The 17295-nt window shown below is 40.5% G+C and overlaps 1 protein-coding gene across 1 annotated transcript; it reads left to right on the top strand.

Moving 5' to 3' along the window:
• The first annotated feature begins 2913 nt into the window (after positions 1-2913).
• Positions 2914-11736, top strand: gtf2a1 (general transcription factor IIA, 1). The gene is made up of 10 exons (XM_071478684.1): positions 2914-3150; positions 4942-5043; positions 5408-5597; positions 5855-5919; positions 7081-7156; positions 7356-7477; positions 8073-8171; positions 8561-8863; positions 9300-9389; positions 10065-11736. Exons 1-10 carry the CDS (start codon positions 3121-3123, stop codon positions 10170-10172), a joined length of 1185 nt encoding a protein of 394 aa, XP_071334785.1. The 5' UTR covers positions 2914-3120; the 3' UTR covers positions 10173-11736.
• The last annotated feature ends 5559 nt before the right edge of the window (positions 11737-17295 follow it).

The raw sequence follows: 17295 nt of genomic DNA on the forward strand, positions 1-17295 counted from the left end.
GTAGCTGACTCCTCCCACCCTGGACACAAACTCTTTGTGACACTCCCCTCTGGCAGGAGGCTGCGGTCCTTCAGGACCAAAACCTCTCGCCACAAAAATAGCATCTTCCCATCTGCTATTAGCCTCATCAACAAGGCTAGAGAGCCCCACTGTTGCTGATCCCCCTGATCCTCAATTGCACCAATCACCAGAAAAAATTCCTTGTATGTGAAAACATACTTGGCAATAAAACTGATTCTGATTCTGATCAAGGCCGTTAATGTAAAACAGCTGTAAAAGTTGCTCAAAGCGTCATTTATGATGTATCAAAGTCAGCACCAGTTTTTTTTAGACCCTTTACTTGAGAAAAAGTACTAATACACCAGGATAAAGTACTGCATTACAACTAAAGGGTCTGCATTTAAAATCTTACTCGAGTGAAAGAAATGTTATCCACTAATTGCTGCTCTTACTATAATATTCTACAATAAAATTATTAGTATTGATGCCTAAACGTACAGTCACCGAGCACTTTATCAGGAACACCATACAAATGCTGGGAGGCTCCTCCCTTCACTCTCAAACAGCCTCAATTCTTCATGTCATGGATTCCTCAAGATGCTGCAAACTTTCCTTTGAGATTCTGGTCCATGTTGACATGATTACATCACATCATTTCTGCAGATTTGTCAGCTCCACATTCATGCTGCCAATTTCCTGTTCTATTGGATTCAGATCTGGTGATTGGCGAGGCCACTGGAGTACACTGGACTATTTGTCACGTTCATGAAACCAGTTTGAGACGATTATTGCTTTGTGACACGGTGCATTATCATGCTGGAAGCAGCTATTAGACGATGGTCAATTGTGGCCATAAAGGGATTCAAACCATGATTGATTGGTATTAAGGGGCTCAAAGTGTACCTGCCGAGAAAACATCCCCACACCATGTCATCACCGCCACCAGCCTGGACTGTTGACACCAGGCAGGTTGGGTCCATGGATTCTGCTGTTGAAGCCAAATTCTCACCCTACCATCTGCTGCCTCAGCAGAAATCCAGATATGTCAGACCAGGCTACGTTTTCCAGTCCTCAGCTCTCCAGGTTTGGTGAGCCTCAGATGTCTGTGGTTATCTGGGTTTCCATAGCCTGTCAGCTCAAACCAGTCTAGTCGTTCTCCTCCAACCTCTCTCATCAGCAAGACGTTTCCATCCACAGAACTGCTGCTCACTGGATGTTTTTTTGGTTTTTTGCACCATTCTGAGTAAAATCTCTCATACCAGCCCATCTGGCACCAACAGTCATACCACAGTCATAGTCACTGGGATCAGATTTTCTCCCCCATCCTGATGTTTGATGGGAACATTAACTGAAGTTCTTCACCTGTGTCTGCAGGATTTTATACATTGCACTGTTCCCACATGACTGGCTGGTTGGATAACTGAATAAATAAGCAGGTGTATACAGTAGGTGTTCTTAAGAAAGTGCTTGGTGAGTGTATAAGAAGGAATTTCACTGCAAGGATCAATAAATCTTTGCAATTCTGTAGCATTTAAATGTTGTAGTTGGTCTTGGCTGTGTTCATTTTAACTACTTTATATAGCCTGCTGTTTATACTGAAGTCTGTAAAAATGTAAGATATTTTATGAACTAGTCATGTTCTGTATCTAAAATTTTAATCTGTAAAGTAACTAGTTACTACAGCTGTCAGACAATGAATGTAGTGGAGTGAAAAGTGCAATACATCCTTCTAAAACATATAATGGGTGTAAGGAACAGAAAATGGAAGTCCTTAAGTAAAGTACAATTAGCTTAAAATTGTACTTAAGTACAGTACCTGGAAATTTCTACTCAGTTATTGCAGCACTGGTACTATATACTATAGAGTAAAAAATGCCACCTGTAGCATGCATCACAAAAAGTGTGTATCACTTCCAAAGAAATATTTCATTTCATTTTAAATGCTTTTGGTTGAGAAAACAAAATTACTACAGTGCTTAAAATGTCAACTGTGAAAAGGATGGGAACAAACTTTGAATTAGAAGTTTTTATTTTACATATTAAACTAGGCAAAGTTTGAGAGACGTGAGAAAAAAAATCTGGTGATGCATTTTCTAATTTTCTTGCTTAGATTTATTTTCCTCCAGTGTTTATGACTTGAGAACAGGTAGGAAATAGGTTCTGCCAGGATTATCCTTCTAAAGTCCCTTTATTTTTATTTTTTTATTCTTGGAAACAGTTGGGAGATAAAGTTGTCCAACTTCTTTTTTTGGCATTTGTAAAAAACACTGAAAATTCTTTTTTTTACCAGGATAATTTTTCTAAGTTACTTTTTTTTCATTTGTGAAAACTGAAATTAATATTACAACAACAAACAAAACTATTTTTTTCCCACCCTTTGTCACTAATGAAAAAAAGACACAAAAGATTATCTTGGCATATACTTTTTAAATCTGTTCTTAAGTCTTAAACACAGGAGAGGAAACAGTTTAGATCTGACTTGAAAATGGAGGACTTGCTTTTCAGAGCTTCCACACTATACAAATGTATAAATTAACATAAATAAGTAGATAAATTAGACAGGTCATATGCTCACTCCCTTTGTACCGCAAACCTTAAATAAAGCTTAACCCTTTGCTTATGAATTTATTCTATAGCTATCATATCTGACTCTTATGATCAACAATTACCTACTAATGTATGGCTCCTGAAATATTGTGATTTACTTTTTTTCTTTGGGCCGTAATAGTTACAGTGAGCCCATTCTGTTACCAAGATAACCAACAAATGCACTTTTTTTTTAACCACTTGCGGCATTTAAACTACATTTCCCAGCATCAGCCGCACTGATTGGTCGTCATGTTCCGCACGAAATCTCGCGTTATGTGCGGTTTGACCCTGCCCTATGTCTCGCGCACTCGCAGCTCCATCGCTCAGTATATAAAGCAGGACAACGACGGAAGGAGGACGGCTGGGGAGTCGCAGCCCGGGATTGTAAATAAGACCGTTAAAACTGTGTTTTATTTACAAAAGTGATGCCGGCTGTTTTAAAATATCGTTCCCAGTTGTTTTAATTCGTTTTTCGTAATTTTTGGCTCTATTTATCGCCTATTTCCGTGTGGTTTTTACACTACGCGTATAATGGCGAGCTCGGCAAACTCGAACCCAGTGGTAAGGATCAATCTCTAAGGATTGTCAGCGGGGGAATATGGGGGTAAAGTTAATGGAAAGCTGTCGACGAGCTGGTTTTATTTGTTGCAGTAAAATGAGTCTGCTTTTGTACAAACACTTCACTGTTTGGTCAAATAAAATGAAGACTTAAGTTCAGTCAATCGGCCATTTTAATCAGTTTTTCGAAACTAGTTTTTTTTTTTTCCCCCAGGTAAAACCATCTGGTAGGAGCAGTGGCTAATGGAAGAGGGGCTGTAACGTGTTATTTCGTTTAAAAATAAGAAAACAAGTGAAATGGTGCAGAAGTTCAGGTCTAGTGGTGAAAATGCAATTTTAAGTTGTGAGTTATGGGCTGTTCGTCAGGTTGAAGGTTTCATGAGTTGGCCGTTGGTCGGTTCATGGTAGTGTCTCTCAGCCGTTTGACTTTAACCGTAACCGTTGAAGCTAAATACGGATTATTGGTATTTCATGTCTGTGCTCTTACTTCAGTCATGGGACAAAGCCTTGCCTGTGTCTTTTGAATGGGTGATAAAGGGACCAATTGTAATTGTAAGCTAAATAGTTTATTTTTGAATAATTTATAAAAATCCAAATGTACGCAAAGCACCTTGCCATCATCCACTGCGAATGAATAGAGTTAAACGTTTTTGAAAAATTAAAGTATCCTTAGTCGAAAGTCGTCAACGCTCAGTCAAATGCCTCATCATTGTCCACCATTCCACGCCCAGAAGGCAGGTCAGCCGTCCCAAACCACCACTTCTACCCATCTCATGTCAAATTTGTCCTGCTCCCTACCGACAGAACCATACTGCTTGGTTAAAGCTGAGCACTCATAAGATAATACACCGAAAAGATCCTTCACATTCCGCCACATCACGTTCAAAGTACGAGGCTGTCGAGCGCGCAGTTCGCCGCTCTGTAAAATGGCTTCCACGGCTCCTCTCTCTCCGGGTCTGGCCCTCCTCCTTTCCGCTGCCTGGTTTTATACAGCCATATTGGCTCTCTAATATAGACTGCCCGGGATGGGAAGGTGCTACTCGACGCTACGTCACCGGCTCTACATATAAACACCAGACTGTGCTTTAAATAGTGGAGAGCAGACAGGCCGAGGGGGAGGGAAGGAGAGACCGAGGGCCGTGCTGCGGACACGGGGGGGGGGGGGGGACAGTGCAGTCGGTGCGGTGGAGGCGGTGCGGTGGCCTGCGTGTGTGTGTGTCGCTTTTCGGTTAACGTTGTAGCCACCGCTTTCCTCTGGTGCTAAAACGCGACCGTAGTGCTGCGGTAGACCTTTAAACCCACATGCATTTGGCGGTGTCGTCGTATGCGCCATGTATGTCACGGTGTCCCGAGGGGGATGTACTGTATAGGTGGTGAGACACAGACACACGTAGACCTGGTTCATATGGATTAGTATATGGGGATGTTCGTTATAGCTAAATCCCAGGGATTATATAGCAGTAGACCAGGGCTACAGTGAGCTATACACCAGTTAATACCGTATTATACACATTGATGCTTATTGGCAAGGCAAATTGTAATGTAATGTAACACCAGTTATGGTTTGTTATACATGTGTTTTGCTGTTTTTATGATAAAGCTAAGTGTTCCCATTAAAAAACATAATTTTGAATAACAGACCATAATTTCTATGTAAAAGTTGGTCCTAACTGGTAAACATTAATCGTATCAGATATGTTGTTTCCTTAAATATAAAGTTTAAGTCAAGTTTTTAAGTTTTTTTTTTTTTCCAAAAAAGTAATGAAGAAGTGTTTTGTCTCCTGTTCCTCATAGCCTAAACTATATAAGTCTGTGATTGAAGATGTGATCAATGAGGTGCGAGAGCTGTTCCTGGACGAGGGAGTGGATGAGCAAGTGCTTCTGGAGCTGAAAACGGTAACTGTCCTCAGCGTTATTGTTTCTGTGTACAACCACTACAGAAGAAATATCACCGGTTCAGAGATGGGCTGAGATGTGCTTCATCTTCTGCTTCAGATTGGTGTAGAAAGTAGTTAGTTTCAAGCTTGTCCCAGACAGTAATAAAGCATATGTCTGTTGAAGAGAACCCTGGAAGACTTGGATTTATTTCTTAATAAAGTATTGCATCACAAAATTATTTAAAGCCTGTGCTTGAATAATAGTCTTAAATCAATTCCAAAAAATTTACAGTCACAACTTATTGCTCATTTTTGGTCATGCAACACTGAGATGATCAAAGATGGCCAACTAACAAAGGATGCCCTTCTGCCCAACTCTTCAGCTATGGGAGAACAAACTGTTGCAGTCCAAGGCAGTGGATGGCTTCCACACTGAGGAGCAGGCAGCCCTGCAGGCTGCTCAGCAGCAGCAGCAACAGCAGGTTCAACAGGTCCAACAGGTCCAACAAGTCCAGCCAGTGACTCAGCCAGCACAGACCCAGCAAGTCATCCTGCCCCCCCAGCAGCAGCAAGGTTGGTCAGCACCAGCACTCTTCTTTAAAAAACTAGAAACAAATGCATATAAAACCTGTGAATGCCATTTCTATACACTGCAAAAATGTTGATCTGAAGGTTATACACTGATTTCTTGACAGAATTTGAAATTCAATTGATCATGACAACTTAGATTTAATGAGTCAGAAGTATATTAAATTATTCAATAAATAAAGGATGTTATCAGTTGTTTTGGGGCATGTTACTGTGTAACTCAAACATGTTTATCTCTTCAGCTCCCCAGCAGCAAGTCATTGTTCAAGATTCCAAGATTCTTCAGCACATGAGTGCAACGGGGATGGTAAGTGGATTATGTGCATATAAATTGAACGTTAAATGGTTTTTTTTTTTTTTGCACACATAAGAAAAACAGTGGGACCGTTTTGCAGTATGTAATGTTTAATTGAGTAATTTAATTGAGTACTCTGGGTGGCAGCTTATGGGGATTCAACTAAATAAATAAGTATGATCTCGTTTACAAGTTGCAGGCGACAATTTCTGATGGGCAGTGAACAAGACTGCAGGATTTTCAATAGGCTCAACTGATCTACCTGTACACACTACAGTGATTAAAGCTTCCTTTTGCTCACAAAGTTATGTTGCCTGTGACATGATGCCAAATTCAGTGTCTGTCAGATTTATTTTGTTGCAGTGGAACTTGTCTCTAAAACTTACAAGGACTCTGTTAGCTTTATATATTTTTATTGAGAAAACACAAGAGTTCAACATTATTACAAGTTTTTTCCACTCATACACCGAGTAGCCTGCCAAAAAGAAGACAGCAAAGGATCTTTGTGTCCCTGCAGGCCTTCTCCTCAGAGGCAACAGAACAGAGCAGAGGAGTTGTTTAGTAGCCTGGGTTATAGTTAAAGCCAGGAACAATACATCCTTTTTCGCGCTCCCGTTTTGTCTTGTACACTGGCAAACACCTATTTCCGGATGAGTTTAAATTTCACACAATGGAGCATGAACACTTTCCTTCCTTTTTGTACTGGCTCCTCTCAACAACACTTGTGTTCAGCACGCCATCTGTTAATGTCAAGGCCTGCATCTGTGCCACTTCAGTAAATTGTCCCCTTAATCCTCCAGCCTTTCACTATCAAACCTGGAAGATAAAACAAATGAATGAAAGTATGTAAATGTTGCCTTTATCACATCAGCCAAGGGAATACGAATATTAGTGCTTTAGTTGTTAAGAGGTTGTGCTGTGTTTCATAAATATTTGAATTTCTCCAGAGAAATGTACTTCACACTAACCTGTGTGTGTACCTGGGGTGTACTTTGATACCTGTATACAGCATTTACACCTTGACAACCATTGATTTCCACATTGATATATCCAATCCTTTAGGCCACAGTTAGATATATTATTTTGCCTCAGGACCGAGTGCTGCGTGTGTGAATGAGTTTTCCCGACTGCCTCATTTCAATCACTCTTGTGTTTTCTCCGTTTCTCCTCTAGAGTGCAGCAGCTACCGCGGCAACGCTTGCTTTGCCCACAGGGGTCACCCCGTACCAACAGCTCATCACCAGCCAAGGTAAAACACTCACACAAGCATCTCTGCACATCATGTTGTGTGTTTTATGACCCCATGTAAAAATAGTCATATTAAGTTAAATCATAGATATCATTTACACAACCTTGTTATTAATGCAATAAGACTGACTGCTCCAAATGTCCTTGTCTGCTGACAGAGATCCATACAATCATCTCTTCTCTGTTTTGTGGTCTCTCAGGTCAGATCTTGCAGGTGGTCCGTGCTCCCAATGGGGCTCAGTACATCATCCAGCCCCAGCAGCAGATCCTCCTGCAGCAGCAGATGCAGCCTGGTGGTGTGCAGGCACCGGTTATACAACAGGTACGCCCAGCCACACGGAAAGGAACATCTAGCTTTGATAAAAAGAGAGAAAGAAAAGTGGGTTGGAAGTACCACACAGCTGCATGTACCTTGTTTGTCTGTGGTCTTCAGATCGGTAATCAACAATTTACACTATGTAATAATTGTCATCCTGTCTCTGAGCGATCCATAAATCCGCTCATGTTAGGTTAAATGAAGCAGTTTAGGTGCATAGCTGTGGGTCCTCTGGCATGGAAGCAGTGGAAGAACCAAGTTTTGGAAATATGGGAAAAGAAATGCCATGAAAAACATGAAATGATTCTGGGAAATCAGGACTGTCTGCTCACCTCTTTTCCCTAGAGAAATATTCTCCATGACCCTGCTATCCATTACTTCAAATGAAGCAGAAACAGTTAAATGAGATGTAATACAAAAACTACAACTCTGCTTTTTAACTTTTAGCTTATTACTGCTTGAAAACTACCATACGTTTATTGAGACTTAGCCATGCTTGTAATATAATTCCCATAGAAAGTCCAAAAACAAGACTATTTTCCAAATGTTAATCTGAGTGCTTCTATAAAATGTGGACTCGTCCTGTTTACTTTGTGTCCAGGTCCTGGCTCCTCTGCAGGGAGGCCCCCAGCAAACAGGTGTCATCATCCAGCCACAGCAGATTGTTTTAGCTTCAAACAAAGTCCAAGGCAACACACAGGTCAGCACTTCTCCAGTTCCTTCATGACTGATTATATTATTCTTATCTGGAACATTACAATGCAGTTCTGTTTTTCTCTAGTGTACTGCGCTGCTTTCCCACCATATTTTACAGCCTTAATTATCTTTTCATATTATAGATGGAGATATAAGTGTATTCTAGTTTGTCAGCTACTTTGGGTTTGTTAGAATTATTCTTCTGTAGTCAGCATTGACGAAGCCTGGGTGTAAACCTACAGGAAGCTCGGCATAAATAGTTATTTTTCCAGATTCATAATTCTGCGTATACGCTGCTCTCTGATTGTTAATTAGATTGATGACAATCGCACATCAAAGATGAACCAGCATCATCTTGACCTTGTTTTCTCTCTGGGTCCATCTACCCATCAGGTGATGCAGGCTGCGGCTATGGCACCGCAGCCTGGTCAGGCAACAACAGCTGCTCTGGTGCGGCAGATTCAACAGGCCCAGGGTGCGGCTGCACCACAGGCTCCACCACAGCCTCAGGCCCAACAGCAAGACCAGTCCCAGGGTCAACCCCAGCCTCAGGCACAGCAGCCTCCTGTGATGCTGCAGGTGGACGGAACTGGAGACACTTCCTCAGAGGAGGACGAAGATGATGATGATGAGTATGAGGATGATGAAGAGGAGGAGAAGGACAAGGATGGGGGAGAGGATGGGCAGGTGGAGGAGGTGGGCACAAGAGGAGATCTTTGAAAACTAAACAGAAGACCCTAAATCAATGCTACTGTTTTATGGCAGCTGATTTTCAGTGATTTTTCTGAAATGGTTAGAAATCATTTTTTTCATACAGGACTTTGAATGAGGACTTAAGAACACAGCTCATACAGATGTCAAGTATTTTTCACATGCATTTCTTTTTTAGTGTGACAGTTTGACAAAAGTTTAAAGTTAAACTGGTCAAAAACCAGAATATTCCAAGTTCTTCTCCCTTCTTCTCATTAGTCGATAGACACTTCACTAGCACGTTTCCCTTCAACAGAATCAGCAGGATGTTTCATGTCACCAAAGATGTGTTTTAATGTTGTATGCACCAGATGCCATTTAAAGTCCTCCTCATCTGGGACATAACACATTGTTCAAGCTGTTGGTTGTGTTTGTTTGTCAGGAGCCACTGAACAGCGGGGATGATGTCAGTGATGAGGAAGACCAGGAGCTGTTTGATACCGAGAATGTAGTGGTGTGCCAGTATGACAAGGTAAGAAATGATCTACTCTGTGAGAGATGACCATCTGTGTGTGTGTGTGTGTGTGTGTGTGTGTGTGAGTGTGAGAGAGTGTGAGTGATATAGAATGTTTATTAGAATATACTGGTTTGTTAAATCCGTAACTCATGTACTGTTACATATGAACATGTAGACAAAGATAAGAGTAATATAAAGAGGTTATAGTTTTTGTGGTGATAACTTGGGAGAAAATGAAAGCCACAGGTTTTATAGATATTTTGATAACGCTGATAATAAGTTATGATATTTCATCCATATAATACAACTCCAGTGTAAAGGCTATCATGCACTAAAAGATGAGCATATGCTAAATACATCATAAATTGTTTAATCGTTTATTTCATGGCTTGTTCTGTCTTCTTTCTTTATTTTTAATTTATTGCCATGGAGACATATTCACAATCCCTCATTACGTCAGAGCCTACTGTTGACGCACCTTTTTCTCTTGATCTCCAGTATCAAGTGTATTACAACACTATTTGTTGCTAATTCACTGCTGCGAAAGAGCTATATGTCAGTGTATGTGTCCCGCTGAGCATTCGTTGTGCACGGGCTAAAGACATTACAACCTGTGTCCACTGTAAGCTGAAACAGTGTCCAACTGTCCTTGACGCCCACCACGTTCATTTCTTTCCCTCTGCTTCCCAGATTCACAGAAGTAAGAACAAATGGAAATTCCACCTGAAGGATGGGATCATGAATCTGAACGGGAGAGACTATGTCTTCTCCAAAGCCATTGGGGATGCCGAATGGTGAATTAAAAGAAGAAAAAAAAGAAGAGAAAAAAAACAGGAGCAGGAACTCTGTAACTCCTTCTATCCAGTTAACAGACACTTCAATATCCTTCCATATCCTGTGACTGGATTCATTTCAGGAAACTTCTTCTGAGTCTTTGAGAACTCTGACAAACCCAAGGACTTTGAGGGTACTGTAAAAACCTGGGTGTCGTCAAAAATACTCGACTAGCCTTGCGAGATGAGAAACTTACAGGAGAAGGGAAAGCCTGTGTGAACAGAGCATTGTTTCTCTCTTTTTTTTCTTCCTCTTCCAGGCTTCTCCACCTTTTTTCCTGAGAGAATTCACATACCTTGAAAGTAAGCATTTCACATCGTACAGGTGTAGTGGACCAGGGTGACGCGACTTGCTCTGTCACAGGAGGTCAGAGGTCATTCATTATAACCCCGTAGATGAGAAACATCTTCATAATGCACTGTAGTCGGTTGACTGGATTGACTCGTGTCTACATTTAAGTCTGAACTTAGTGCCACCAGTCGAGATCGCTGCCTTTAGAACGACCAGAATCAACCCTTTTGGCTTCTAATTTTTGTTCTTGGATCGTAATTCTGTCTCGATTGATGTTTATGAAAATGGTGCTCCAGAGTGTTTTATGTAGTTAACAGCCTGTTATTGTTTTAAACATTTTTTAAATATGTTCAATGAAGGGTTAAGACAAAGAAGGTAAAATTACATTAATCTCTAAATAAGTAATAGTTGCTCAAAGGCATTTTTTAAAATCTCGTAGGGAGTGCTGAATCCATAAAAAAGATTATTTTTCTCATCTGCTTCTCTGGAGCTTCATTCCATCTTTATCACAAAAACAAAACAAAAAAGGAAGAACAGATCCAACACCGAGTTCATTTAAGAATTGTACAAAATGTTTGTCCTGTTGGTGTTTCTTCTTTGCTCTTATTTTAGTTCTCTGCAGCCGTCTGAAAATTTGCACTGTCAGGTTATCAATGTGTCGTGAAATCAGTCAAGTTAATCAATAACCATAGCGTGCTCTGTTCTGTCCAGTTGTGTGTGTGAGTGTGAGAGAGGCATGTGGTGAGTGTGTGTGTGATGACTGATGTGTGTTGTCACTGCTTTTCTCTGGAAATCTGTTAGTTTATTTTTCTTGCACACCCCCATAATCTCAGTATCAGTTAAAATAGTAAAATGTTTTTTTGGTTTTTTTGGGGTTTTTTTGGTGGTGCAGGGCGGTGTCCTGTTTTTTTTTTTTTTTTTTTTTTTTTTTATATTTATTCCTGAAAGTTCATGAAATGTTCTATTTTTTGAAAAGGTTGGAAAGCCGCACCAAACTGTGCTCTTATAATCTAATAAGTGTTCCTTTTTTTCTGTTGGCTGGACAAAGCTACATAACGCTGTGTTCCAAACTATTTCGTCCACCATATGTTCTCCTGTGCTTTCATTTTACTCATGATTTTTAAAATGAGAATATTTTCTATCAAAGTGAGTTTAACTTGGGGGCCCGTGTGTTTCTCTGCAGTTTGTTTTTAGTGCCCCTGTTGCAGCAATTTGAAATAAAGTATGTGTTTTTTGACTTCTGCGTTGATTTGGTTGTTGGCCAGCTCTATAGAGTAGAAAGGTTTTAAAGAAATCACAAACACCAAGGAATCACTGATAAAGTCATTGAACCATTCAACCAAGAAGTAAAAAATAAAAGATATTATAAAACTTTTGACATAAATAAATTGGACAAATTTATTCATGATTTTTTCCCACTGACACTGAAAAAAATTGCATCTGTTTTGTTTTATGGACACTGAAAGAGAGGTGTCTACAAAAACGACTCACTTTTGAATAGACACTGTGAATGGCCCATTATCATCTGTAAAAAACAAATATAACTTAGGGAGACATGTCCAACATGTTTCAAGTGGAGCACTTTTCAGAAAAATATCACCCTGCAAGATCTTGGGCAGTGAGAACAAAGCATCCAGTAATCAAAAAAAAAAAAAAATTAACTTCATATTATTTTATGTTAATCTCCATATTTTTGGGTGTTGGATCTGCCTGCTGAGCTTTATTTCAGTTCATAAATGAGAGATGAGTTTATGAAAAGGATGTCTATTAAAAATGTATTCGCCACATGCTTAACTGTTTTGTCATATGTGTTCTAATGGATAATTAAGGAAATGTGTTCATGTTATTCATTACATTTTTTAAATTAAATCAAGTTTGGAACAAAAGGAGGTTGTGCTTTTAATGCATGACGTTGTCATTTGCAGAACAAAAAAGTGTCTCTTTTACTTTTTTCAACTCAAATTTTCATCAGGTGGATGAATCAGTGTCAGCCTTTTTAATTCAGATCCAATAGTCTTCAACCTCTTGCTACATTGCCTTCCTTTTTTGTTGGTACCCACAGCTTTGAACTCCAGCTGTGTTCCTAATGTGCTCTGATGAACTGATTTTAACACTGTTGATATTGGCAATCAGTGGATATTGTCACCACATTTTTTTAAATCACGCAGTGAATTGTTTCAGTCAGTTTGGTAATTTGTACCACTACTGCTTTAGCGGCAGTGGCTGAATGTTTCAACCATTTATCCATTACAGTTATTTCCATCACTTTTAGCTAATGTTACCAGTTTTCTCCATTACTTGTTCCACCTTTAATCCATCACTTAAAGCTATTTCAACTGTTAAAGTTCCTCTCCAGACATGTTTTAAATTATATAAACATACTCTGCTATGATTCATATTTTGTTTAACATGGTTTTCCCCAATAAAAAGTGACTAAACAAATCAAAAACAGGCTGTAAGCACATCAACTCGTACTTCCTCATTGAAATGCTTGGATCAGGTCTTATGCCTTGCCCACCGCCACTGCTTGTGCTCGGCTGACAGGTGAAACAGCAGGGCTATCGAGATGATCACTGGGTGAAACATCAGAGGCACTCAGCCGCATGTTTGAGCCTCAGTCAGAGTCTTTGAACGGTAAGTAGTATATTGGTTATGCTGTTTGTTAGCTTGTAACTGGCAATGGCTGACAGTGTTAGCGGCTGTGCTAATGCAAACGATTGCTCTGTGCTGACAGGGTTGCGGGGACCAGTGAGGGAGCAGCATGTGTCAAAGTGGTTTGCGTTAGAGGAAACATCAGAGGGGCTCAGCCACATGTTTGAGCCTCAGTCAGATGTGGAGTTTGTTGTGCACCAAAATCAGAGATTGGCAGACGTATCGGAATAGTCAGTATAGTTAGCATCTTTTGTTTGTTTATGCTGTTTGTTAGGTCACAACTGGCAGCGGCTGACACAGTGTTAGAGGCTGTGTTAACGCAAACTCTGGCTCTCTGTACTAACAGGGTTTCAGGTTTATTTTTCCTACCTCTCCGGAAGTTGACCGGGTTGGATCTTTATTTATATGACGTATGAATCTCTGGCTGTCTGAATCTGTTTTTATGAGACTGTCATTGGTTCACTGTAGTTCCAAGGTGCAGCCATGGCGTTGTCTGCTTATATGTCTTGTAATATATAAAAAACATCATATGGACATGTTAACAAGGTTAAAACTTGATTTTCATCAGAGGGGGTCTGTTATCGATTACTTTAAGCAAACAGTTTCAACTCTATCCGTTACTTTTACCTGTTAATTTAAACCATTTATCTATCACCTTTGCTAACTATTTAGATATGCTCACTTGCTAACTAGCTTTCATTCACTCTGAATGCATCTGCGACGCATTGTGTTACAGGTGCCTCAATATGAGCATAATTTTGATTTGACTGAATCTTAATTTCTTTCTTTCTTTTTTATCAGTCAAACTACTCCAATCTTTCCACCTATCTCATGTTAACTGCATAGGTACCCCCTGGAGTACAAGCACTCCTGAATGGTATCACTTCCTAACAACATCTGATCCCACGTGCGCGTGAGACCCAGAATCTGCCCCAGCCTGTCTTCAATTCCACTTTTCTAGCTGTATAATCCAGTGTCTGGATGGCTGTCAGGGTTTGCACAGCATGGGCGTTTTCCCTGCCTTCCCTCTAATTCCTACCCAAACTGATACAATCCCTGTGTATTTCCTTGTGGGTAATTATGAGATAAAGGTGAGGTGCTGTCTGGGATTACGGCTGAATCAGAAACTACATGGAGATTTTTGCCCTTGATTGTAAATGGATTTGAGGCAGGCTGTCACTTCTACAATATATCACACTTCACAAAGACGTATTCAGCCCTGAACAGACCTAGTGGAGGAAGAATGTATCCCTGGCTGCTCCTGATGAAGTGGGCCCTCCTGCTACTCCTGGGCACTCAGACATAAGAGTCTGAGTTGCTGGCAAATGAGACATATAATGAGGCCCTGGAGATGTCTAGCTTAGACTCTATAGCTTTCTCTGCTTACCAGCTAACTGATGATGACTGCCAATCAGCTGCATGGCAAAATAGAGTTTGTTGGCTTCAGTGCAGTGTAGTAGCCAAGGCCTGTTGGCCGTGGCATTTTGAGTTCACCACAGTCTCAGAAAATGTGAAGCTCTTTGGAACAAAGAGCCTCTATCCATTTCTAATGGAGATTCCTCCTTTGCTGGTTTTTCTCCATTGTCTCATGAATTTTACAGTGTCCCACAATGGATCCAGTGTGTCTGATAGCCAGAGCTGGGTAAAAGTCTTGGCTATGAAGTCTTGACTTAAGTCCCACATCAAGAAAAAACCCTAACTTTATGTTTAAAGTCCTAAAGAAGTTATTATTTATCTGTCTGCCTGTATGCTCCATTGAATACACCTTTCCCACAACGTGACAGACCTTTGTCACAGCATGAAAAATATTGATGTAAATAATAAAATTAATTATTTCTATCCTTAATGTTATTAGTAACAAGTATAAACATCTGCTGTGAAAAAAGCCTATAGGCTGCTGATTTAATTATATTGATGATTTGCTGTTCATGATGTAATTTTTCATCTTTGGGTCATTGGGTCATAAAGCAATTAGCCCAAGCAATGTTACAAGTTGTGTTAAAGTCAAGATGCAAGTTTGTCAAGTCTAAAGGTGTCAGTATACTTTGACCAAAGTACATACAGCGTCTGAAGCCTCCCCTCACGCTTTTCTGACCTTGATTTTGAAGGCAAACAGTGTTCAGCAATTTCTGCAGTTTTTCCAAAACCAACAATCGGACAAGCGTGGCCTCTGAGCAACCGAGCAGGGGTGTTGAGGTGAGAAGCTGGTTTTTCACTCTGCCTTAAAACATGGTCATTCAAAACAGCTAGAAACACTTTTGCCTTTTAATGTGATCTGAAGACACAATCAGACACAATTCTTCATTTTGAGAATACCCCAGCAGAGTTCAGCAGTATGGCTTGAGTGCACACCTCTCCTGAGAGGTCACAGTTTCTTTAGGAAAAAAATGTTGTGCAGGAAGCTGGATAAAAGTGCAGCCCCAGCCTCTTTTGGTGTCTATTCCAAGATTTTTTAAAAAATGAGATAGGTAGCAAAATCCTTTTAAAATACATACAGCGATTCTTAATTTACTACATGAATGCATGAGTAACCTGTATGCCACTGTGAAATATAGTTTATTAAATGATATAAAAGCAAAATAAATAAATAAAACTCTTATCCTGTTTTTGTGTGTGTGTGTGTGTAGTGATTGAAACAGCTTGCAAAACACAGGGACAAATGTTTTCATACAACTCTGTGGTACAATCAAGTAGTCATTCAAGGGTTTTCTGTGAGAGAGGGGAACTTGACTCTTCAAGATGACGGTGCTTGTCTGGTGGCCCATGGAATAATGTGAGGAATGACATCACAAATGCAGCTCATGTTCCCAGGAACAAGACCTGGATGGATACTTGGAGACGCTGGCCTCCTCCGAGTGACCGAGGCTATTCTAAATCTCCTGACGGAAACCTCAATTTCTTCGCTCACTTCTTCTCATGATTCGGTTCCCACTGTGTTTGACTTCGGCAACCTAATCTGGTGTTAGAGAGGTGCATCATTGGGCCCTGCCCTGCTCAGGAGAGAGACGGGTTTATTTGAAATACTGGGAGAGGAATTATCAGGCCGGCCTGAGAACCAGCTAGTAGAAGAATGTCAAAATAAATCCAGTCCAAGTCTCAATCGGTCCGTTTGACCATTTCTGTCTCTCGGTTGGGCTGTGCACCTACCCACAAATCTCTGTGAAATTCTGTATGATGGTCCTGATGGCTCTGAGGAAACACTTAATGACTGGCTGAACGTGGAGGTGCAGATTCAGAGGGTTTTACAGATACATGTCACCACCCGCAGCCTCTTCCTGTGCACCCAGACACCCCCACACAATTTGTGCAGTGACTTTGATTTTTATCAACCTTGACATGCAAACACTTGTGAAACAAGTATGAACTGTGAGTTAACATTAACTGGCAGTGGAAGGGAGGGGGCCCTCACAAACGCAGCCAGGCACATCATGCTCCAGCTCTGAGTGCCTAGCATTTGAAGGGTCAGCACTGGATTGTTGTTAATGGGTGACTGGAAGAGATGGACACAGCGCTGTGGAAAACATTCAGCTGAAAATGATGTCCCATTAGTCTGTTAGGAATTTACAGTGTGAGTTAAGTCTGGAACAGAATGAGCAGATGCCACTCTTAATTTTTCAACTTTAAAAGTAGAAATCCCTCCAGTTTTGAGGTTTCAACCAATTCAAACTCACTGATGCTTGGAGATTGCAACAGAGTTATATAGGTTTAGGAACATACTATATTTTCCACACTGAAACAAACTGTCCAACATTTTTTTTTTAAAAGTCTGAAATGATCCCCTTTTCCTGGAAAGTCCCCCCGTTCATCTGTATATTTCCTCTAAAAAATGTCACCCAGCAGATGAAATGCTAACCAGATGTTAAGCTGCCATTGGCAGAAGGTGTCCTTTAACTCCTAATAGCTCAATATCGCACAAGCTACAGCGCTGCAGCTCACACACGTCTCAGCTGTATTTGCTTTAAGCTCTCCCGGCGAAGGCAAAGCTATCTCCACTGATTGTATAAGTCACTTGTTTCCGTAAGAGGATGGAAAAATATCACAATCATGCTAGAAAAACAACCATGACATTCCAGAGGAGAGACACGGCCTTAACAGTATATATTTGTGATTATCATACCGGTCTGTAATTTGTAGAAAATGGCTA

Source organism: Trachinotus anak, unplaced genomic scaffold (genome assembly GCF_046630095.1).
Source record: "Trachinotus anak isolate AG129_WGS33_773 ecotype Australia unplaced genomic scaffold, CSIRO_AGI_Tana_v1 ptg000005l, whole genome shotgun sequence".
Taxonomy (NCBI): Eukaryota; Metazoa; Chordata; class Actinopteri; order Carangiformes; family Carangidae; genus Trachinotus; species Trachinotus anak.

Coding starts and splice junctions, on each gene's coding strand:
- gtf2a1 (XM_071478684.1), top strand. CDS start 3,121: ATGGCGAGCTCGGCAAACTCGAACCCAGTG. Junction 3,151..4,941: donor CGGCAAACTCGAACCCAGTG/GTAAGGATCAAT, acceptor TGTTCCTCATAG/CCTAAACTATATAAGTCTGT. Junction 9,390..10,064: donor TGGTGTGCCAGTATGACAAG/GTAAGAAATGAT, acceptor TCTGCTTCCCAG/ATTCACAGAAGTAAGAACAA.